The 18,362-nt window shown below is 43.3% G+C and overlaps 1 protein-coding gene across 4 annotated transcripts in view; it reads right to left on the bottom strand.

Annotated features, from left to right (window-relative positions):
* The window catches only part of npnta (nephronectin a), a 53,170-nt gene that overhangs the window by 22,243 nt on the left and 12,565 nt on the right, over window positions 1-18,362 (bottom strand). The window contains exons 2-5 of one of the 4 annotated variants that reach the window (XM_086157244.1): window positions 17,998-18,098; window positions 10,958-11,008; window positions 5,274-5,366; window positions 1,071-1,166 (exon numbers count right to left, since the gene is read on the bottom strand). In XM_086157244.1, the coding sequence (XP_086013370.1) occupies window positions 1,071-1,166; window positions 5,274-5,366; window positions 10,958-11,008; window positions 17,998-18,098 (341 nt within the window). The remainder of the gene's footprint in view (window positions 1-1,070; window positions 1,167-5,273; window positions 5,367-10,957; window positions 11,009-17,997; window positions 18,099-18,362) is intronic. The other 3 variants (XM_086157248.1, XM_086157245.1, XM_086157249.1) reach the window with 3 other exon arrangements.

Raw genomic sequence — 18,362 nt, 5'->3', positions numbered from 1 at the left:
TTAGGTAAAATGACTTTGGCTAAATTGGTAAAGTTCACTTGAAAAAAACAGGCCGTCCATTCCAAATACATGCCTTCCTTTACTCTTCACTTATATTATTTTGTTGTTAACCATGTTGAAATTGGTTTGCTTGGTGAATAAGTGGTGTTGTCATTACTGCAGGAGGAGAACCATGGTGACGCTGTCCAATGCTGATGTAGCAGAGAAACAGGTTTCCACTTGCCCGCTGCCCTGAAAAGCAGCTTAACATTAAATGTGGGATTATTGAAATGGTCACATTATTAGATAGAAGCACCACTGCCAGCATCAGCACATGCCAGACGCAAGGCACAGCCATAGTTCCTTCTAGGTTGACAAAAAAAAGAGACATGGCTGAGAGGGACGCAGGGGGATGAAATAGAAAGTTCAGAGAAATATGACCACCGACCGACAATTCAGCATGGCCCCGGGACTGTGGAAGCCTGCGTGATGGCAGGGGTGAATAGCTGCTCTGGGCTGTTCACTGTATGGTAAATGAACTGCTGGGACACTTCTGAAGGGAAGCAAAGTGGAGTAATTTATTGGGTCAGCTCCACTGAGGTATGCCGCATTCCCGACACGCCTCTATCACTGACAGAGAGATTAGCAGGAGGCTCTTTCTCGGGGATATACTTGTCTTAAAAGAAGATAACACTGGTTAGAACTGCAGGCTGTTTTAGTTTGTTTTGAGCCATGAGCGCCGTGCCCGTGTCGAATACGGTCTTAAAGAGAAGGTGGAGTTTTTTTTTGTCCCAGGTGCTTGAAAAACTGGAGTGGACAAGAGAAGAATGGCGAGGCAATGAAAAGAAAGGCCCTCTCTTTGTTTTTGAGGTCTTTTTTTTTTTTTTTTTTAAAGCAAAGAGTACAAGAAAGAGTGGTAGCCAAGACTGTGGCATGCTTGGCATTCATGCTGACATTTCTCTGAAAAAGCTGCTCCCGATTGGTGTCTCTTCTGCTAAAGGAGGACAGATAGCGAGAAAGGAGTTCCTTGGTCCGGCAGTGCAGCACCATGCATGTGGCTAAGACTGCGGAGGAAGATCGACAAATCTCACCATCCATCACTACCCTCGCCGGCTGATGGTCCGTGGGAAGAAAGAGAGGGAGGTGACTGGCCCACAATGGTGGGGTCAAATAATCCAGTGGTTCTTCTTTAGACAGGAGGGGGGGGAATGGGTTGGAGGTTGAGAGGGTGATAGTTTAATTGAGATAAAGTAGTTTAAGGTGGAGAGAGATAGAGAGACAGAGAGAGAGATGACGTGAGAATGGAAAGGACAGACAAATGGATTAGAACACCTCTGACCACACCGCATTCCTGGAAAGTAAAGGGACATTATGCAGTAAAGAGGATTACACTTGTGAGAATGCACATGAGCTGAGTATCAAACAATAAAAGGGCATACAGGAGAAACGGGGAGGGGGGGATGAGTGTCCTTTTTTTTCCCCCCTTTTGCCTTCAATGCTTTTCGGGCCGTGCGACTAGAACGGGATCTCAGCCAATGTCAGTATCTCACAGATTCAGAGGAGTCGTGTTTTGCGAATCGACAGATAAAAGGAAGACAAGAGTTTCCATTTAAAGAAACATATTATTGCTGGGCTACAAACCCATAAGCCTCAAGAATTTAGGCCTTTCCCCTTTCCGTGTACGCCTTTATCTGCCTGGTACCTTTCGTCTGGCAGTAAGCTGACAACACCCATTGTTAAGTGCCAAGAAGATGATACAGCCATGTTTGACTGTTCTGCACGCTTTGGGTGATTCAGGCTTTAAGCAGTAATTTAAACTGATAGGTGTGCATTTTTACCAGCTGTGCCCAAGACACAAACACACAGGGAAAGGATCGCTCTGCTAAAAATCTTAGACACTACACATGCTCTGGTGTTGGATGTTTGAGTAATTAAGAAACAAATATCGGCCAATCAGCGGTTCGGCGATGTCTTATTAGAAGGGTGCTGTGGTTCTAATTTGGATCGGTGCATTCACTGGAGCCTACGATCTGATGCATTCAGAGTCCGATGAATATAATTTTCAGAAACATGTATTTCTCGAATTGTTTCGATTGGTTTTTGCTTGGATCTATTCTGCCAAATTGCTCTGCTCCTGATATCTGATTTTGTAGGTTCTGGCTACATTGTAAGTGACTTGAAGGTCATGTCTTCATGATCTTTGGGCAGTTTCTGATAACTTTTCCAATCATTTTGAAAACAATCAAAGACATTCACTTAACAACATGATTAACTACAGGCTCGGCCATGTTTGAATTTTATAACATTGTTTCCCAGCATGTTATATAATTGTGAAACACTGTATCACATCGCAGTAGTATGACAATTAATGTGTGATGATGAATTTTCCAGCCTCAAATAGTCTAAAAGGTGGAGGATCTAGTTGATATTTTCGTCTAAATGACAAAGTTAATTCAACTGAAGAAAGTCGGGAAGTGACGCTGAATGAGAAATTCAACACAAGAGTGTTGCCAGCGTGTGTAAAATGACAATAAATTAACAAAATAAAGTCCTTGTTGCATGGAGCTCAGTGCTGTTTTTGAAGTCCATGCCTGAGACCCTGATGGCAAAGACGGAAGACTAAGCAGCTTAACTTGAAGATGTCCTTTTATCCCACAGCTTATCTGCCTGAGGAGGAACACTCTCCACGATTATCTGATCCGATGAGACTGAGATCGGGATTCAATCAAAGTTGGTCAAATAGTAGAAATAGTATTTTTAAGACTGTTGCGCACCACCCATGAGCATTAAAAAACAAAGCAAATGAGGTTTGAACCTTCAGTTAAGGTGAGAGTGCTGAGAAGTTCCTCTCGGAGCCAAATGCTTTGCAAACCAAACCATACTTGGGGGGGACTCGGCCGTATCGGTCTGATGATGTATTTTAAGAGCTCTTGTTTGAAAAGAAAAGCATGAAAAAAGTTGAAAACAGATGAAGTCATTTTAGGGTAAACAATATTAAAAAAATTGCATAATCCTGACTTGAAGCGCCGGCGGGGACACAGGTTTCTGTGCCAACAACACTTTGGTCTGCATCTCGATTCGGTCAAATTTGAGATTAGTCGAGAAAATTTGATCGAGATCTTCTGAGGCGGCCGGGGCCTTTTTACTGAGAAAAGGCAGTTAGGGATACGAAATGAGATAATGTTGTAAAAAGAACACAAAGAAATTGGATTTGCTTCAACAATAGTGTTACGCAGGATTATACCCTGCAGGGTATTAATTAAGATGGCTACGAGACAACTAAGTCTTTAAATAGTGTCTTAACAGCGGGTCAACTACACCTAATTATATCCACCTGTATGGAATAATCACCCTATCGAAATGACTGCTTGAGCAGCGAGACTGTGCTGCCAAATTGTTACACAGATTATCGCTGTAATGAGTTTATTTGTGTAGTGAGAGCATGTTCATCCATCCTTGCCATGGTGTATGACAGATGATAGGGATTCTCGGAGGAGTGCTTATTATTCTCGACAGCCACGTTCATTTAACAGAGAAAATAATCACAATGATTCCAACGCCCCTGCTATTCGGGTGTTTAAGATCTCCCATACGGGACCGGCATCGAAAATGGAAATTATTTGACAAAAGTGATTTTTTTTTGGAAAAAATTCCGTCCCTCTGCTTAAGTGGAAATTATTTGACTAAAGTGAGATTATTTGGCAAAAAAAAATACTGTCCTTCTGCTTAGCGGCGCGGGCATTTATCAGTTTCACAGAGGAAAATATGGCTGTGATAAAATCAATACGCTGCAATATCTGCTAAACACTTGTGTTACATTTGGTTTGTTTCTAGTTGACACAAACAGAGCCGTTAATGTGTTGGACACTCCTGATAATGGGCAAAGCCCACAGGGTCAAATCGTGCTCATCTTCCATTTAAAGCTGAGGAATGTGCGGCGGTTGCGTGCTCCTTCGCACGCCCGGCCGACATCAGACAGGATCGCGTTTGAGCAATTTCTGCTGGAGACATCAACGCACCCAAAAAAAAAAAAAAAAAAAAAAAAAACAACAAAAACATTTACAGATTATTATCTGTTTTAAGAAAGACCAATTGACCTTTAGCGGAATTGAGGTGGGAAAAGTAGTGGGCAATTTATTTTACACCTCGGGGCGGGTATGCTGCTGCAGAGGGAAAGGATAGTTGGATGCACTGAAACATTAGCCACCTGGTACATCAATAGTAAACCTCAAGTCGATGTTTAACGGAGGACTGAATTTAAATGGGAAAGTCTAATCTATTGCTTATGAATAATTGAACTGGTTTTCACAGAGCGTGCCAGCTTGAAACAACCAAGGTTACTTGCCGCCAGAATCGGCTGAAAAGGCAAATCTGCCGTTCAAAAGTGAATAAAATGTTTACTCGTGTCTAAATGTCTCGGACTTATTGGACAAATGGGGGTTCGATGGACACTTTAAAGTGCAGTTTGATCTTGAAAGGTCTTGGATTCACATTTGTCAGAAATGTCTGGCCGAACCGTTGGCAGCCAAGTCTATTGCTGTTGGATATCAGAGGCAGATCCTTTTTCATCTCCTCTTTGTGGCAGATTAAGACAAAGTAGAGCCGTCTGGCCTGGCCGACAGGAGCCACCAATACACCCGACACACAGAATGAGTCATTTGAAACATTCCGGAAAGGATTTCAACATGTCCCCTCCTCCGCCAACCTTGTTTTTAATTACACACTATTCTATTCCTGTCTCGGGGTGTGAATTCCTGAAGTATTTTCAAACTGTTTCCGCGCACGTTGACTTACGGCTAAAAACGAAGCTTCTCGACACGTCTTATCCGTCGGCGCGAGTGCAAACTCACGCCACATCCGAACTAACACGCTCTGCCAGACGAGGACTTCTCAGGTCAGTAATTGAGCTCCTTCCTTCAGAAGGGTGGGAGTACGCCGCGGATCATTCAACATCGCCTCAGCGTTCATTTCCATTCGGGCTGATTCAGCTTTCTCTCTCCTCCCCCATGATTAAATCGTCTTTCTACCCATGACAAAAAACAGCCACCGCTCCATAAGTAGGTGGCGACGTTAAAACGCCTGCGGTGTAGAAACGCTTCTTGAGAAATGCTTATGGCAGGTTTTTCAATCCCGATATGCTGAGAGCAGAACATTGTGAGGACAAAAAAAAAAAAAAGCCTCCGAAAAGGTTATTTACATTGAACGAACATCAAATAGGTCACGCGACTGATTACTTCGGTGCGTGTTTCGGTCACTTGAGCGACTTGGGTTTCTCGTGCCCTGCCAGGACTCACCTTGATTGCAGGTCTTCCCGGTGAATCCGGGGTGACACTTGCACTTACTGGGTCCCACGCAGTCTCCGTGCTTACAGCCCGGCTGGCAAACAGCTGTTCGGGGAGGATTCAAAGAGGAAGAGACGGATCAGACAACGACAAAACATTATGGCTTCATGACCTCTTTGAAGTGTAATCTGGTAATCATAGTTTACTTCACACTGCAGTATGAAACCTAAATTATATAGGAGATGGCTGTTTGTTCTAATGAGTAACAATGCAACATTTTTTATGAGAAGTGTCATGTTACAGGCAAAACATAATTCAATTCAGCAGAGAATGTAAAATAAGTGAAGTTGTTGGAATTTTCATGTTTCATCCATTAATGTAACAGTTGGCATAACAAAGTTTAGCTTTTCCTGAATCTCTAAACTAGAATTCTAGAGCAAAACAGAATATCACATGCTCCTTGTAAAATTCTTCTCTTCAAATGGAGACCAGCAGACCTTAGGGGTCAAGAACAATTGATTTTCCTGGTAATCTGGTGGATATGGGTGGTGAGAGAAAAGGTCAGGCAAAAAGCAGGAGGCTTTTTGAACCCAGGCCCGTGAGAATCCAGAAAGTGCCAAAGGGTACCTGTTAGTTAAAAGTAAAAAGGCAGAAAATATGATATAAAATGGCCTTGAAAGGTATATTGTCAGGTGACTCAAAGCAGAAGGTGGATATTGAGGAACACATTGAACCGAAGTAGGTTTTCCTCTGTAGAGGGGGAAGAGCTGGAAGACACCGGAGAGGCTTAAGACTTTGGAAATTGCAAGGCTGTCTTGGCTGACACGCCTCTTTAACATGGCACCGAGGTTGGGGACGGTACGAGTGGTCGACTGGGGAATTCATTCCCACTTTTTGAAAGGGAGCCTGCTCAGCCTCACCCTTTGACTCGGGAGGAACACTGTGGAATCAGTCTTTGTTATGAAAGAATCAAATGGTGTCAAGCTCATTGTCCTTTACTGGTCAACATGTGTTTTGTTGATTTGCAGGAAGTGCAGAGGTTCTGCTGAGGGAGAATGTTGGACTGGAATCATTAGCCAGTTTTGCACTGTAGGAACTTTTTGCAGCTGCTAGAACCTTTTCAGAAACTAGGCAGTTTCTTTTTGCGTTCAGAAAGCATAAGAACCAGACCTCAGTTCCTAGAACTATTTCAATCTCCTCCTTACAGGGACAGTCTTTTGCTCATAGCCATACATAGCCTTAGTATCAGAGATTGTGGCTCATCATTTCTAAAAAACGTTTTGGTTAGCTGTTTTCTTGCAACAATGGACAAAACTAGTAAGAAATGGACCAACAAAGAGGTCCAGGATCTTCTGATGCAGTGAGATTTCCAGGGCTTGAAGTGGAACATAATTCTCACTAAAATAACTTGAGAGTTAGCTAAAGGTTGGGTTTTCACCCACAGTCCACGGCCATTATTCCCGCCATGCATGAATCCCGTGGCAACCTCGCTCCCCATGTTGTCCCTTCCTTTGCAGTTTGCTTTGAGTGCAGTGCTTTAGGTGCGCGTCGCAGACACTTGCACCGGTCCCTCCCGTGGTCCCTCACTGCTTGCGTGTTTGCAAAACTAAAAAGTTCCCTTGGGGGAGAAGAGTTCCCGGAATGAAATTCGAGTTGGACCATTCATAGAGAGCTCTCGCAGAGTTACACAAGTGTGGCATCAGTTGTGAGGATGTGTTGCTCGGGCCTGTTGTGATTCTCTTGTTCTGCAGAGGAACTGAACCACCTGAGTGCCAGCCCTGACTGATGGTCAAGAGCTCTCGGCAAGGACTCGAAAAACTGCGGAGGTAGATTCAAGTGGCAGAAAGGAGATCCACGGTAGGGCGATGGGGCCAAGCCGAAGAGAAAGGAAGCGCAAGTAGAACATCCACGGGAAGGATACTGAGTGGAGCTGCTGCTCTTTCAGGCTGAAAAGCTGAGATCCACGTGATTATGGCATCTGGAAGGAATACCCCCAAAACATGTCAATAAAAGTTCAATTTATTTTGGCTTCATCTGATGAGTCTCGAGCCTGAAAGAACGTGAGTCCATCCCTTGAGGGATGAGATGAATGGATGGTTGGAGGGACTGATGGATGGATGAATGGCTTTTACATTTTGAGTCAACATTTGGGGATTTTTGAGACTGAATTTTAAGATCCCTCATCATAACACACAATCGAATGATTATTGGAGAAAACAAAATAGGCAAATAAACAGCAGTGGGAAGTGAGCCAGTTAGAATGTTCGTTTCTGACATTCTCTCTACGAACTACTGTGACCTTTTACAATATCTTTAATACAATGCCACATATCAAGACTATTATATATTCAATTTGCATTAATTAAGCAATATATTTCACGCCCATTGACTAAGCCTCTCTTGAAAATATTTTGATCTCTTGGGAAGCCTGCTTCACACTTTCAATTCAATATTTATCATCTTAAGGCTTGATAACATATTTCGACGTTAACACAATATGATGACGAATAAAAGACAGACAAGTTATTCTGGTCGCAAAGTTCCGTCGAGACAATTACGCTGAAATACAGCACGGGTAGTCTGGTAAATAATGTTTTCCCGTTGGACTCATGCAGAACAATTACGAAACCAAAATAGTACATCATAATTAGCGTCCCTGAAAATAATGGCCCCTGCAGATCATAAGCACAGCGAGGATGGTGATATTTTGAGAGCGTGCATAGATGTTACAGCTGCGAAATTTGTTTAGCCTCACCAACTCTTATGCGCTCTGTCTGGCTGAGCTGAAGCTTCGCTCCGCTTATCTAGCCGTGTTTTTCTCCAGCTTGTCGCTAAGCATGTCTGATACACTGGCCCTTAGCCAAGTGTTACTAATTTTCATTAAAGGCTTCATTAATTCTGTCAAAATACAAGCAATCAGAGGCTTTAATTATCACTCCATTGGAAGAGACCGCGATTGAGAGAGGCTTTCTTATCACACAAACCAAGGTGTTTGCATCCGCCTTGGTACATTGGGTATGTTTTCATTTACTCTTTTATGAAAGTGTGAGCGATGCCTCACGTGTTGCATCCCAGCATCATTCAAGTTAATGATCGCATTTGTCCCGGAGGTCAGGCTTGATTCAGTATGCCTGTTTTAATGAGTGGCCGCATCCCTTCCAACCCTCGCGCTGTCTCGTTTTTCTCCCCAGCCTGGTTATCTTGTCAAGTCATAAAATGTAACAAAAATAGAAATAAAACGAGCATTGACGGAAGCGCCGGTGGAAATTGGTGGGGAGCCAGACCGACTGAAAATAGCAGAGGATCAAATCCCGCTGTTTAAAATTCCAGGGTTTAATTGGTAATTTTGTTGACTGAAAGTTATTTCTTTTTAATCTTTTATTTGTTCGCTTAGTGATCTGTTTTGTATTCATCGCTTTCTAAAGTCCTACATTTTAATGTGTTATCTTTCATTTAAATCATTGGATCTATTTGCTCGTCCTCAAAAGTTATCCTTTGGTTTTCATGGGTTAATTGCAGCGGCGTTTATACTCAGACTGAAGCCCAATTTTATTGACAGGCTTGTAAACAACCTTAAACTATCAAACAAAATGAAACTGTGTGGGCAGAACTGCATTAAAAATTACCCGTAATATATTTCCTGGTATCATATGTTTTGAATGAATGATCCTTTAGTAACAAGGAAATGGTTTCCAGACTGTTTCACAAACTTGTGAGCTAATACTTTTTAAGTTTTAAAGGTGAACCTTCAATATTGATATCTTGAACTGTTTCCTAAAGTCACTGATTTTTGATAGTTGGTGGTAAAAAGCTGAAGACTAAAGATCATCCGAATGAAGCCAAAGAACAGCCGTCGAAAAACAACTTCCTACGCTTCAAACTTAATTTGAAATCTAGGATATGTCCCTTCATACGGAGAAACACTTGCAGCCGCAGGGTTATCCAGAGGCTCCTCAGGTTTCTTTTAACATTGTTTGTTCTGAATTCAAAACCACAAAGGTATATCATGAATCATTCTCCTACAAAAGATAAGACCTACAGACTCTTCCCCACCTCAAATGGCTGCTCGAAAATGGATATGTTTGTTGAAGATAAAGTGCGACTATTATTTTGTCTCCTCTCTCAGACCTCAGTCTTGTCAGACGGATGTTTCTGTGCGATCGGGAGCAACGAATGAGCTGAGATACGTCGGTGTGCCAAAGAACGCTTTATTTTTCTCCGGCGTGGAGGAGGAAGTTGATTAGCAGATCAGAAGAGGCTGTCAACAGGCTTTACCTCTGAGATCATTTTTTTAAGTTTGGGGCCTGGCAGAGAGATCAGGGAAATGACACGTGTTTATTAACATGGCAAAGGACCTGCGGAACTAAAAATGACTATACCAGCTGGAAAGCCAGATATAGCATACGTGACCCCCAACCGTTTCACAAACACCATCCGGGGTGATGACACCTTTTCACTCCATGTACGTCAGCCACCCTTAGATGTCAAAAAGCAGCTACTGATGTTAGTAAATTTGAGTTAATTTTGTATCTGCATGATGATATTTGATGATATTAAATGTACGACCCAGGGTTTATTTGTTTGCACAAAGGCACCGTGACATCTCCCAGATTGACGTTGCGCATTATTTTTATAGCAGGGCCGTGACCTCATTGGAGCGTAGGGACGTTGTCATAACGTATTTATTGTAACTTGCACACGAGATAAGGGCCGCTTCTAACAATTACTGGCAAACCTTTTTTCGCTGCTTTGAAAAATAATTGGCTATACTGAATCGAAAAAAAGTTAAAATAAATCCACAAATGGGAGAGTAAAGGACTGAAAAGCATCAGCTTTAATTTCTCATCGCATTGCATACTCCTTTCTTCCATCGGCAACTGTAAGATGCTTTAAATTTGGTCGGCTAATGATAATACATTTTTAGTGATCAAAAACTGCTCGACTTCGCCACCGCTGACCAGTTTTCTGGACATCCGATAATTACTGTCATTATTGATAAACGTGTTAATAATTTTGTCATCAAAACGACTAGATGTTAAAAAGCTATATATAAAAATATTCCAAATTCATCACAGCAACATGGATTGCGGTAAAACCAAACTTGGGACCAAGTCACACATTTTGTGTGACTGAGTGGAAGAAAGAAATGATGGGATCTCAATTTGTTTTTCCTCTTTCTCTTCTTCATATGTACTGAAAACATTATTGATCAAGAGAAAAATATTTCCATTCATTTTTCCGTCCTGTCTGTTATGAAAAACGATGGTCTTGACTTACCCAGCTGTCTGGACCCGATTTGATGTCTCAACACGAAATTATGTCTCACGCATTCTAAAAGGCCTGGTCCTACTTTGTAGTTGCAGATGGATGTGATACTGATTCATTATTGGAAAAAAAAGTATGGACTTCATCTCTGAAAGATTCATCGGTGTCCAACCGCAGGGGAAGATCAATCATAATGAGACGCTGAAGAACTTCGGCATAATTCATACGTGGCTTAAGGTGGACCTGGGTCTCAAGAGTGTAGCTGTTTGCGCAGATGGAAGGCAAGGGAGTTGGGGGTTGAGATGTTAGAGGTATCTGTAGGGCTGAGAGGGTTTAGCTCTAAAAATAGGATAGCGGGCCTGGGATTCAGAGGACGGGCCCCCAGCAATACATGTCGAGCAAGATTATTTCAAGAAACATGGTGAGCTAACCTTGGGGCCGGCACCTTATCCCGACTACTCTGTGAGTTAAGGCGAAGAGAGCTGCAAAACAAATAGCCGAACAAACATAGATTGCAGGCATTCTTTAGTCTTTAAAGCGACAGAAAGAAAATAAACATGATGTTAGAAGACAAAATCTGGTCACTTTTACAAGCAAAGAAAATAAAATACAAAAAAAGAAAAAAAACGACCCATCCATCCCGTACTTACCACATCCACTCTTGTCTGGAGTCCCAAATGTTTGGCCTCTCCATGATATTTTAGTTATACGATTGAAAATGTCAATATAAACTATCGCGAACGGCTATTTCTCAATATGCCCGGCACCTCTAAATGGATATGAATAAAACAGTACCTCAGCGAGTTAGAGGTTCTTAAAATGGAAATTACCCTACGCTGGAAATCCAAAATTAACATCAAATAAAAATGGTTGTCGATTCTTATGCTGAATCCTTTTCATATTTTACAGGGAAAGCCTTCCGTGGTGCTTTTAAAACACAAGATGAAAAAGACAGACTTTCACCAGGGCTTTTTTACAGCTCAGTAATCGGGAACAAAAGCAAAGCAGATAAGAAAATTGTGCCGATATTAATGACAAAGTGAGTTACTTTAAACTGAGGTATCACTTTTCGCCTTTTATTGCTCTACGGTTAACTCAAATTACCAATTCAAAAGTCTTGCCATAATCCTGCCCTGAGAATTTGTCCAAACAAAGACTGCAGTCAGTTGAGCTAAATTCTGGGTCACAGGGGATTTGAGAATCCACGAGGATCTTAGAGGAAATTGTAAAGTGTGACCGATTTGATACGGAAGTGATATTAAAACCTGGTCTTCTGTCGGACAGAGCTATGCAGAAGAAATCTACATTTGCTATTCCATCAGGGTTTTTTTTTTAAATATATATTTAAAAAATAAAATGTCAACACAGTCATTCTCTCACCAATCGGCATCCACCAGGGCTTTAGTTATATTAAAAACTATAAATCAATGAATAAAAATAAGATCTGAAAAAATCATCTGTGAACACAATCATTCCCTGTCCATGCACACTTTAAGATTTGTTAAATATTGCTTTTTCATGATACTTATTCATGACCCTGGTCAGGACTCATCAAAAGGCAGGCAAAAGCCAATTGATACATGGAGCGTTGAAAATAATGATGTCACTATGAGCTAGAAATTAAAGGGAGAGGATGTGTCAAGAAATAATTTTTGCAAGTAAATCTTGCATATTAACTTGGATAACACCAACACACTCAGAGGTAAATGGCTGTGACTGTCTGTCTACATTGTATAAGCCTTCGTTATTGCTTCTTTTGGCAAAAACTGAGATCAGCTCCTCAGCCAATCGGATTTCGGACCAGATTGCATGATGTTTTTGTGTCTGTGTGTGGGTAGGTTAATGGAAAACTACCAATTACCCAAACACGCGAGAGAGTGAATAATTGTATGTTTTTACCATGTAACAACCATTTTACCGTTAGCGCTACTGTTATTGTTGTGGATGTGTCCGAGGTTTCTGCCCTGTCAAGGGCGGTTTCTCCTAGCCGCTCATGGGGGAAGCGTAAATCATTTTAAAGAGTGTGGTCCAGACCTGCTCTAAATGCAAAGCGGTGTGAGACAACTCTGCTGGGATTTGGCGCCACATAGATAAAAATCTAACTTGACTTTATCTGATGTGTGAATGAGAGAGTGAATGGTTGGCGACCCTGTGATCGACAACCGGAACAGGCTACCGCTCTCCTGCAACCCTGAGCGTATGATAATTGGTATAGATAATGCATGAATGAATGCGTAATTAACAGCTGTAATATGCAGCCTCCCATCGCTACTTCTTAATCAAGCTGAGCTCACCTGCACCCTGGTGCAATCAGTGTCTTGATTTGACCACTTCATTTTAATCTTCAAGAAATTTCTCATCCAGTTAGTGGACTCTGCCTTGCACGCTCATGGTCGCAGCAGTTTTCGTGAGATCTTTCAAGTGCTCGCCCTGTCAGTGTCCTGAGCGTTTGATGCTGAGTTTCAGGCGGCAAAAAAAGGTAAAGCCTCTCCTCTCTCTCTATCCCCCCCAAACCTGATTGTGTCACCTGGCCACTACCTGTCATCTCTCCCGGGCAGCGGTTCCTATCTATAGCTCCTTACCGCCGAAATATTTCTCTCAGCCTTTAGAATTACTTTCCAAAAACTTTGAGAGCTTTTTCTATTCTCCCCTCACTCTTTCGGTTATGGGAGCTTTAAAAATATATATATCGACCTTGATCCAGTATATTCTTCATTCTTTGAGAGGAGTTGGCCAAAGTGATGGCCGCCGATAGCTCCGGTCTAATCTCTTCCATCGCCACAAAAAAAAAAAACCTTACCAAGACCTGAAATCTGCGGTGGCTGCAGACTCCCACAAGCATGCAGACAAAGGCAGACTGGCCGAGAAGTACACACTCCCTTTTTCTCCCAGAATCTCCTTCCTCCGAGGCTTAAATCGGCACCTCACTGACTTGATGGAATACTGATTGTAGTCTCAAGTGAGTGGATTTGAGTGGTGCAGCTGGGCAGGCGCATTTGAAAGTATTAAGGTGAGCACTCACAGAGCGATTTAACTCGCAGAGGAAATATGTTATTGCTGAAAAAAAATAAAGACGGTTGAGTGAGAAAGCAAGCTTGAAGTTTAAAGTAAAAAAACAAAAAAAAAAACAAAAAAAAAAAAAAACGCATATATCCATACTTGCCGCTGAACAGATGGGACTCCAGAGTAACTCAGATACACTTTCACACAAGGCTGCTTGGTTTGTTTACCTTATTTCAAATTAGAAGAGAGATATTGCTTAATATGCTTAATTTCAAAAGACCAAATAAAACATTTTAGCATTCCTTTTAATTTTTAAATGTGCAAAATGATCACACATTCTGTAATATAGTTCTTAAAGATCCGGGTAGAAAAGGTGATTTATTCCATTCTGAACAAATGATAGCGTAAAGCCCAGTCCAGATGGACTGGGAGCCAGTTGGGCAATAAGAGGGGCTGCGGACAAAGTTAGACCTATTTCTTTGAAAACATGTTTTACAAGTAAATAATATAAATTGCTGCATGAATGATTTGCAATTTGCCAAAATTGTTTCAGGCCGATTGCATGGTTCATGGTTCAATTTAACAATTGCAGGTGGCATCTGATTTTCAGCCATGAAATTGACAAACTCAACCTTGAGGTCTGTTTAAGATTTGCACCTTTTTGACTCCAGCAGGGTATGGAAGAATGCCATAATAAAAATTTTCTCCCTGAAAATAAGACATGACAGGGTAGACGAGAGGAGATTCTTCTCACTTAGATTGCTGAGCTAAAAGGAATGCAAACACTGGGACCATGAACTTGAGCAAAAACTCCACTTCCAGGTCACGTCAGTTGATAAGTTTTGTTTATCCTGCTTGTACACTGATTTTGACAAGATTGAAAGTATATTTTAAGCTCTTTAGTGTGAACTGCAGCATTTAGACCAAACAACCAGTGTATGACATCCCCCCCCCCCCCACACACACACACACAAACAAGCACAAATAAACAAAACAAAGTGGGTGAAAACAAAATTACAACTGCACATCATGAGGTTTGGTACATCAAAACATAAATCATCGGCGATGTTTGGTCATTTCAAACAGAAAACGGGTGGATTAATCAACAAAATGATAAAAAAAAAACAACATGCAGTTTTATGAATCCAAAGACCTTTTCCACTGCAGGGGCTCCAGTTTGAACTTGAGTGACTGTTTAACTGTGTGTTTTAGTGCTAAGGATGTTCTGAGGGAGGAGAACAGATGCTATCTTTCTTGTTTTCGGGGATAAAGAGAAGTGATGGGTGCTGACTTTGTTGAAAACTTGAGATAAAGGATCTATTTATATACACAAAATTAATCGTATTTAGTTACTATTCTTAAAAATGAGGTGAGAAGATAGCAACTACTCTGCCTGCCAAATGTAAATATAAAGACAGTGATAGGTTGGCTGAGTTAAGATGGGGGAGTAATTATCCTGCCTCAAACTCAGAGGAGGCTCCGGAGGGTGCAAATAACCTTCAAAGTTATTTTCACTTGATGGATTTCCATTAAAGATACAGCAAATTTCAACCAAATTTGAAGGAAGTCAGCAAAATGGAATATGAATGTTTACAGGTTTCAGTCCATAACAGCTATGTGATACATTTTCCTCTCCAATATTTTGATCGAGTTGGAATTTTTGAAATTTTCAGAATTTCATGATTTTCACACAAAATTTGGAAAAATAAATAATCCATCTATCCATCCATCTTCCCCCGCTTATCCGGAGTCGGATCTTGGGGGCAGCACCCGGAGCACTGAGGTCCAGACCTTCCTCTCCCCCGCCACATGGTCCAGCACCTCTGGGTGGCACCCCAAGGCGTTCCCAGGACAGCTTGGAGACATAGTCTCTCCAGCCTGTCCTGGGTCTTCCCAGTGATCTCCTCCCAGATGGAGATACCTGCAATACCTGCCCCAGGGGGCGTCCAGGAGGCATCCTGACCAGATGCCCAAGGCACCTCCTCTGATTCCTCCCTATGTGGAGGAGCAGCGGCTCTACGCCGGGCTCCTCCTCCACACTATCTCTAATGGAGAGTCCGGCCACCCTGCGGAGGAAACTCATTTCGGACGCTTGTATCCGCAATCTCATTCTTTCGGTTAACACCCACAGCTCATGACCATAGGTGACGGTGGGAATGTAGATCGACTGGTAAATTGAGAGCTTCGCCTATTTGGCTCCCTCTTCACCATGACAGACCAGTACAGATTCTGCATCGCTGCAGATGCTGCAACTGATCCGCCTGTTGATCTCCTGCTCCATCCTTCTCTCACTCACTTGGGGCAGGACCTCTTCCTCAACCCAGAGTGGGCATTCCACCCGTTTCCGGTTGAGCACTATGGTCTCGGATTTGGAGGTGCTGATCCTCATCCCGGTCGCTTCATACTCGGCTGCGAACCGTTCCAGTGAGAGCTGAAGATCATGGCCTGATGAAGTCAGACCCTCATCTTACGTTTGGGTCTGCCAAATCTGAGCGGCATCCTCCCCACCATCAGAGCCAGCTCACCACCAGGTGGTGATCAGTTCACAGCTCCGCCCCTCTCCTCACCCGAGTGTCCAGGACATGCAGCCCAAAGTCCGACGACATGACTAAAAGGTTGATCAAAGATCTGTGGCCTAAGGTGTGTTAGTGCCTAGTGCACATATGGGCACCTTTATGCCTGAACATGGTGTTTGTTATGGACAATCTGTGATGAACACAGAAGTCTATTAACAAAACACCGCTTGGGTTCATATCGGGGGGAGGGGGGGGGGGGGGGGGGCGCTCCTCCCTATCACGCCATTCCAAGTTGCATTGTCATTGCCCATGTGAACGTTGAAGTCTCCCAGTAGAACGAGGAAGTCTGCCCAGTAGGAGCGCTCTCTTGCAGCCCCTTTAGGAACCCCAAGAAGGGCAGCCATCGGAAGACGGAGGGAGGCTACCCTTTCGTCCATTGAATTGAACCCCAACGTGCAGGCACTGAGACAGGGGGCAATCAATATGTCCTCACCTGCCCGGTGCCGCTCACTGGGAGCAACTCCAGAGTAAAAAAAGAGTCCAGTCCCTCTTGAGAGGCCTGGTTCCAGACCCAACACTGAGCGTCGAGGCAAGTCCGACTATATTTAATCGTAATCTCTCAGCCTCACACACCAGCTCGGGCTCCTTCCATGCCAGAGAGGTGACATTCCATGCTTCTGCAGCCGAGGATCGGACCCCCAAGGTTCCCCGCTCACACTGCAACTGACCCTCATGGCTTCCTGTGGGTAGTGAGCCAAGGGAAAGAGGGACCCATGTTGTTCCTTGGGCCTGTGCCCGACCGAGCCCCATGGGTGAAGGCCCGGCCACCAGGCGCCTGCCACCGAGCCCCGCCCTTAGGCCTCGCTCCAGAACAAGGCCTCGCTGACCCACATTCAGACAAGGGAAAACTGGGTCCAATGATTGTCTTCTTCATGGGGGGCTTCTGAGCCACACTTTGTCTGGTCCCTCACCTGGGACCTGTTTGCTTTGGGTGACCCTTCCACGGGCATAAAGCCTCCGGCAGCATAGTTCACAGGATCACTGGGATGCGCAAAGCCTTCTCCACCACAAAAGGTGGCAGCTCACAACTAATCCTCTCGACAAAATACAATAAACACATTCTCTGGCTTTCAAGGCCTAACTTTGTGTTTTGTATTGGTAATTTCCTGCAGTGGGAAAGGTCTATATGTGAGTAAACTCCTCATTGACCAGAGCTCCATAGCAAAGCAACCGCTGTACCCCAACATAAACACCAAGCCATGCAAAGGATCTCATATTTGTGAGGCAGTCTTGAACTTGTGTTATTATAACCACAAACACTGCCTGAATTTATGAATGAGTGAAACCTTCATTGCCCCCTGGGGAATTTTCAATGTAGTTATTAAAGAGCGGAGCATTTTTACACAATGTAAATATGTCAACATGTCTGTTAATATTTAATGTGGGGGAAAAAAATGTTACTGGGACTGGAGTCTGGTGCTGGGATGATAAAAGAGAAAGTAGCAGGACACATAATCCATGTGCCGGTGATGGTGTTGCTGAATATGAAGCTGTCTGTACACGTGAAAATCATGATGTGCTACCTCTGTTTGCCACTTTCCTGCATGTGGCAGTGGCGCAGTAGCTGCTGTAACAGAATCAATCTACCGTCTACCCTCCAATGTGTCCACCTACAGATATAGTCTCCTCCTTGTAATGGAAATTCACATTATGAATGTGCATTTCCTTACAATCCAGCCTTTACGATCAATCCTCATGGAAGGATAGTGGCAGGTGTGACGCACCATTGGGTCTCTGTGCCTGTGCTGTGACAACATGCGCATGTGATGTGTGTGGCTACTGTGGTAATGTTGCAGCATCTTCTGTGGCTACAAGCATCTTTGGCCCCAGCTTGAAATCTGCTGACCCCGTTAGCCCCCCACCAGCAGCAGCGCAGGCACGGCAGCACTCACGCTGGCAGTGACCCCAGGAGCGGCGTGTCCATCCCCAGCAGCAGTCCACTCTGGCGCCGTATCGACACAGGCCGTTGGACGACGCCATCTGCTGTGGCCACCTGTGACGGAATTGGATGGGATAATTAGTTCATGGCCAATTAAGATATTGAAATGGAAAGGGAGGCTTCAGAGCAAGATTACTTTCTTTTCCTGGCTGCGGAGAGAGAACGCAACTTTGTACGTTTTAAGTGTGCCGTGTTCTATTGAAGGAAGGCCAGATTCTGTCACACACACATTAGCGTGCTGCAGCGACAGTGACATCATTCATAGTTTGAAACAAACAAATATATGCAAGCAGATGCTCTAATCTGTAGATTATTTCT

The sequence above is a fragment of the Fistularia commersonii genome, chromosome 12, assembly GCF_037954325.1.
Source record: "Fistularia commersonii isolate RoL2024-O1a breed Wild chromosome 12, RoL_Fcom_v1.0, whole genome shotgun sequence".
Lineage (NCBI taxonomy): Eukaryota > Metazoa > Chordata > Actinopteri > Syngnathiformes > Fistulariidae > Fistularia > Fistularia commersonii.
Note: the sequence above shows the minus strand (reverse complement) of the source record. Positions and strands in the feature narration are given on the sequence as shown.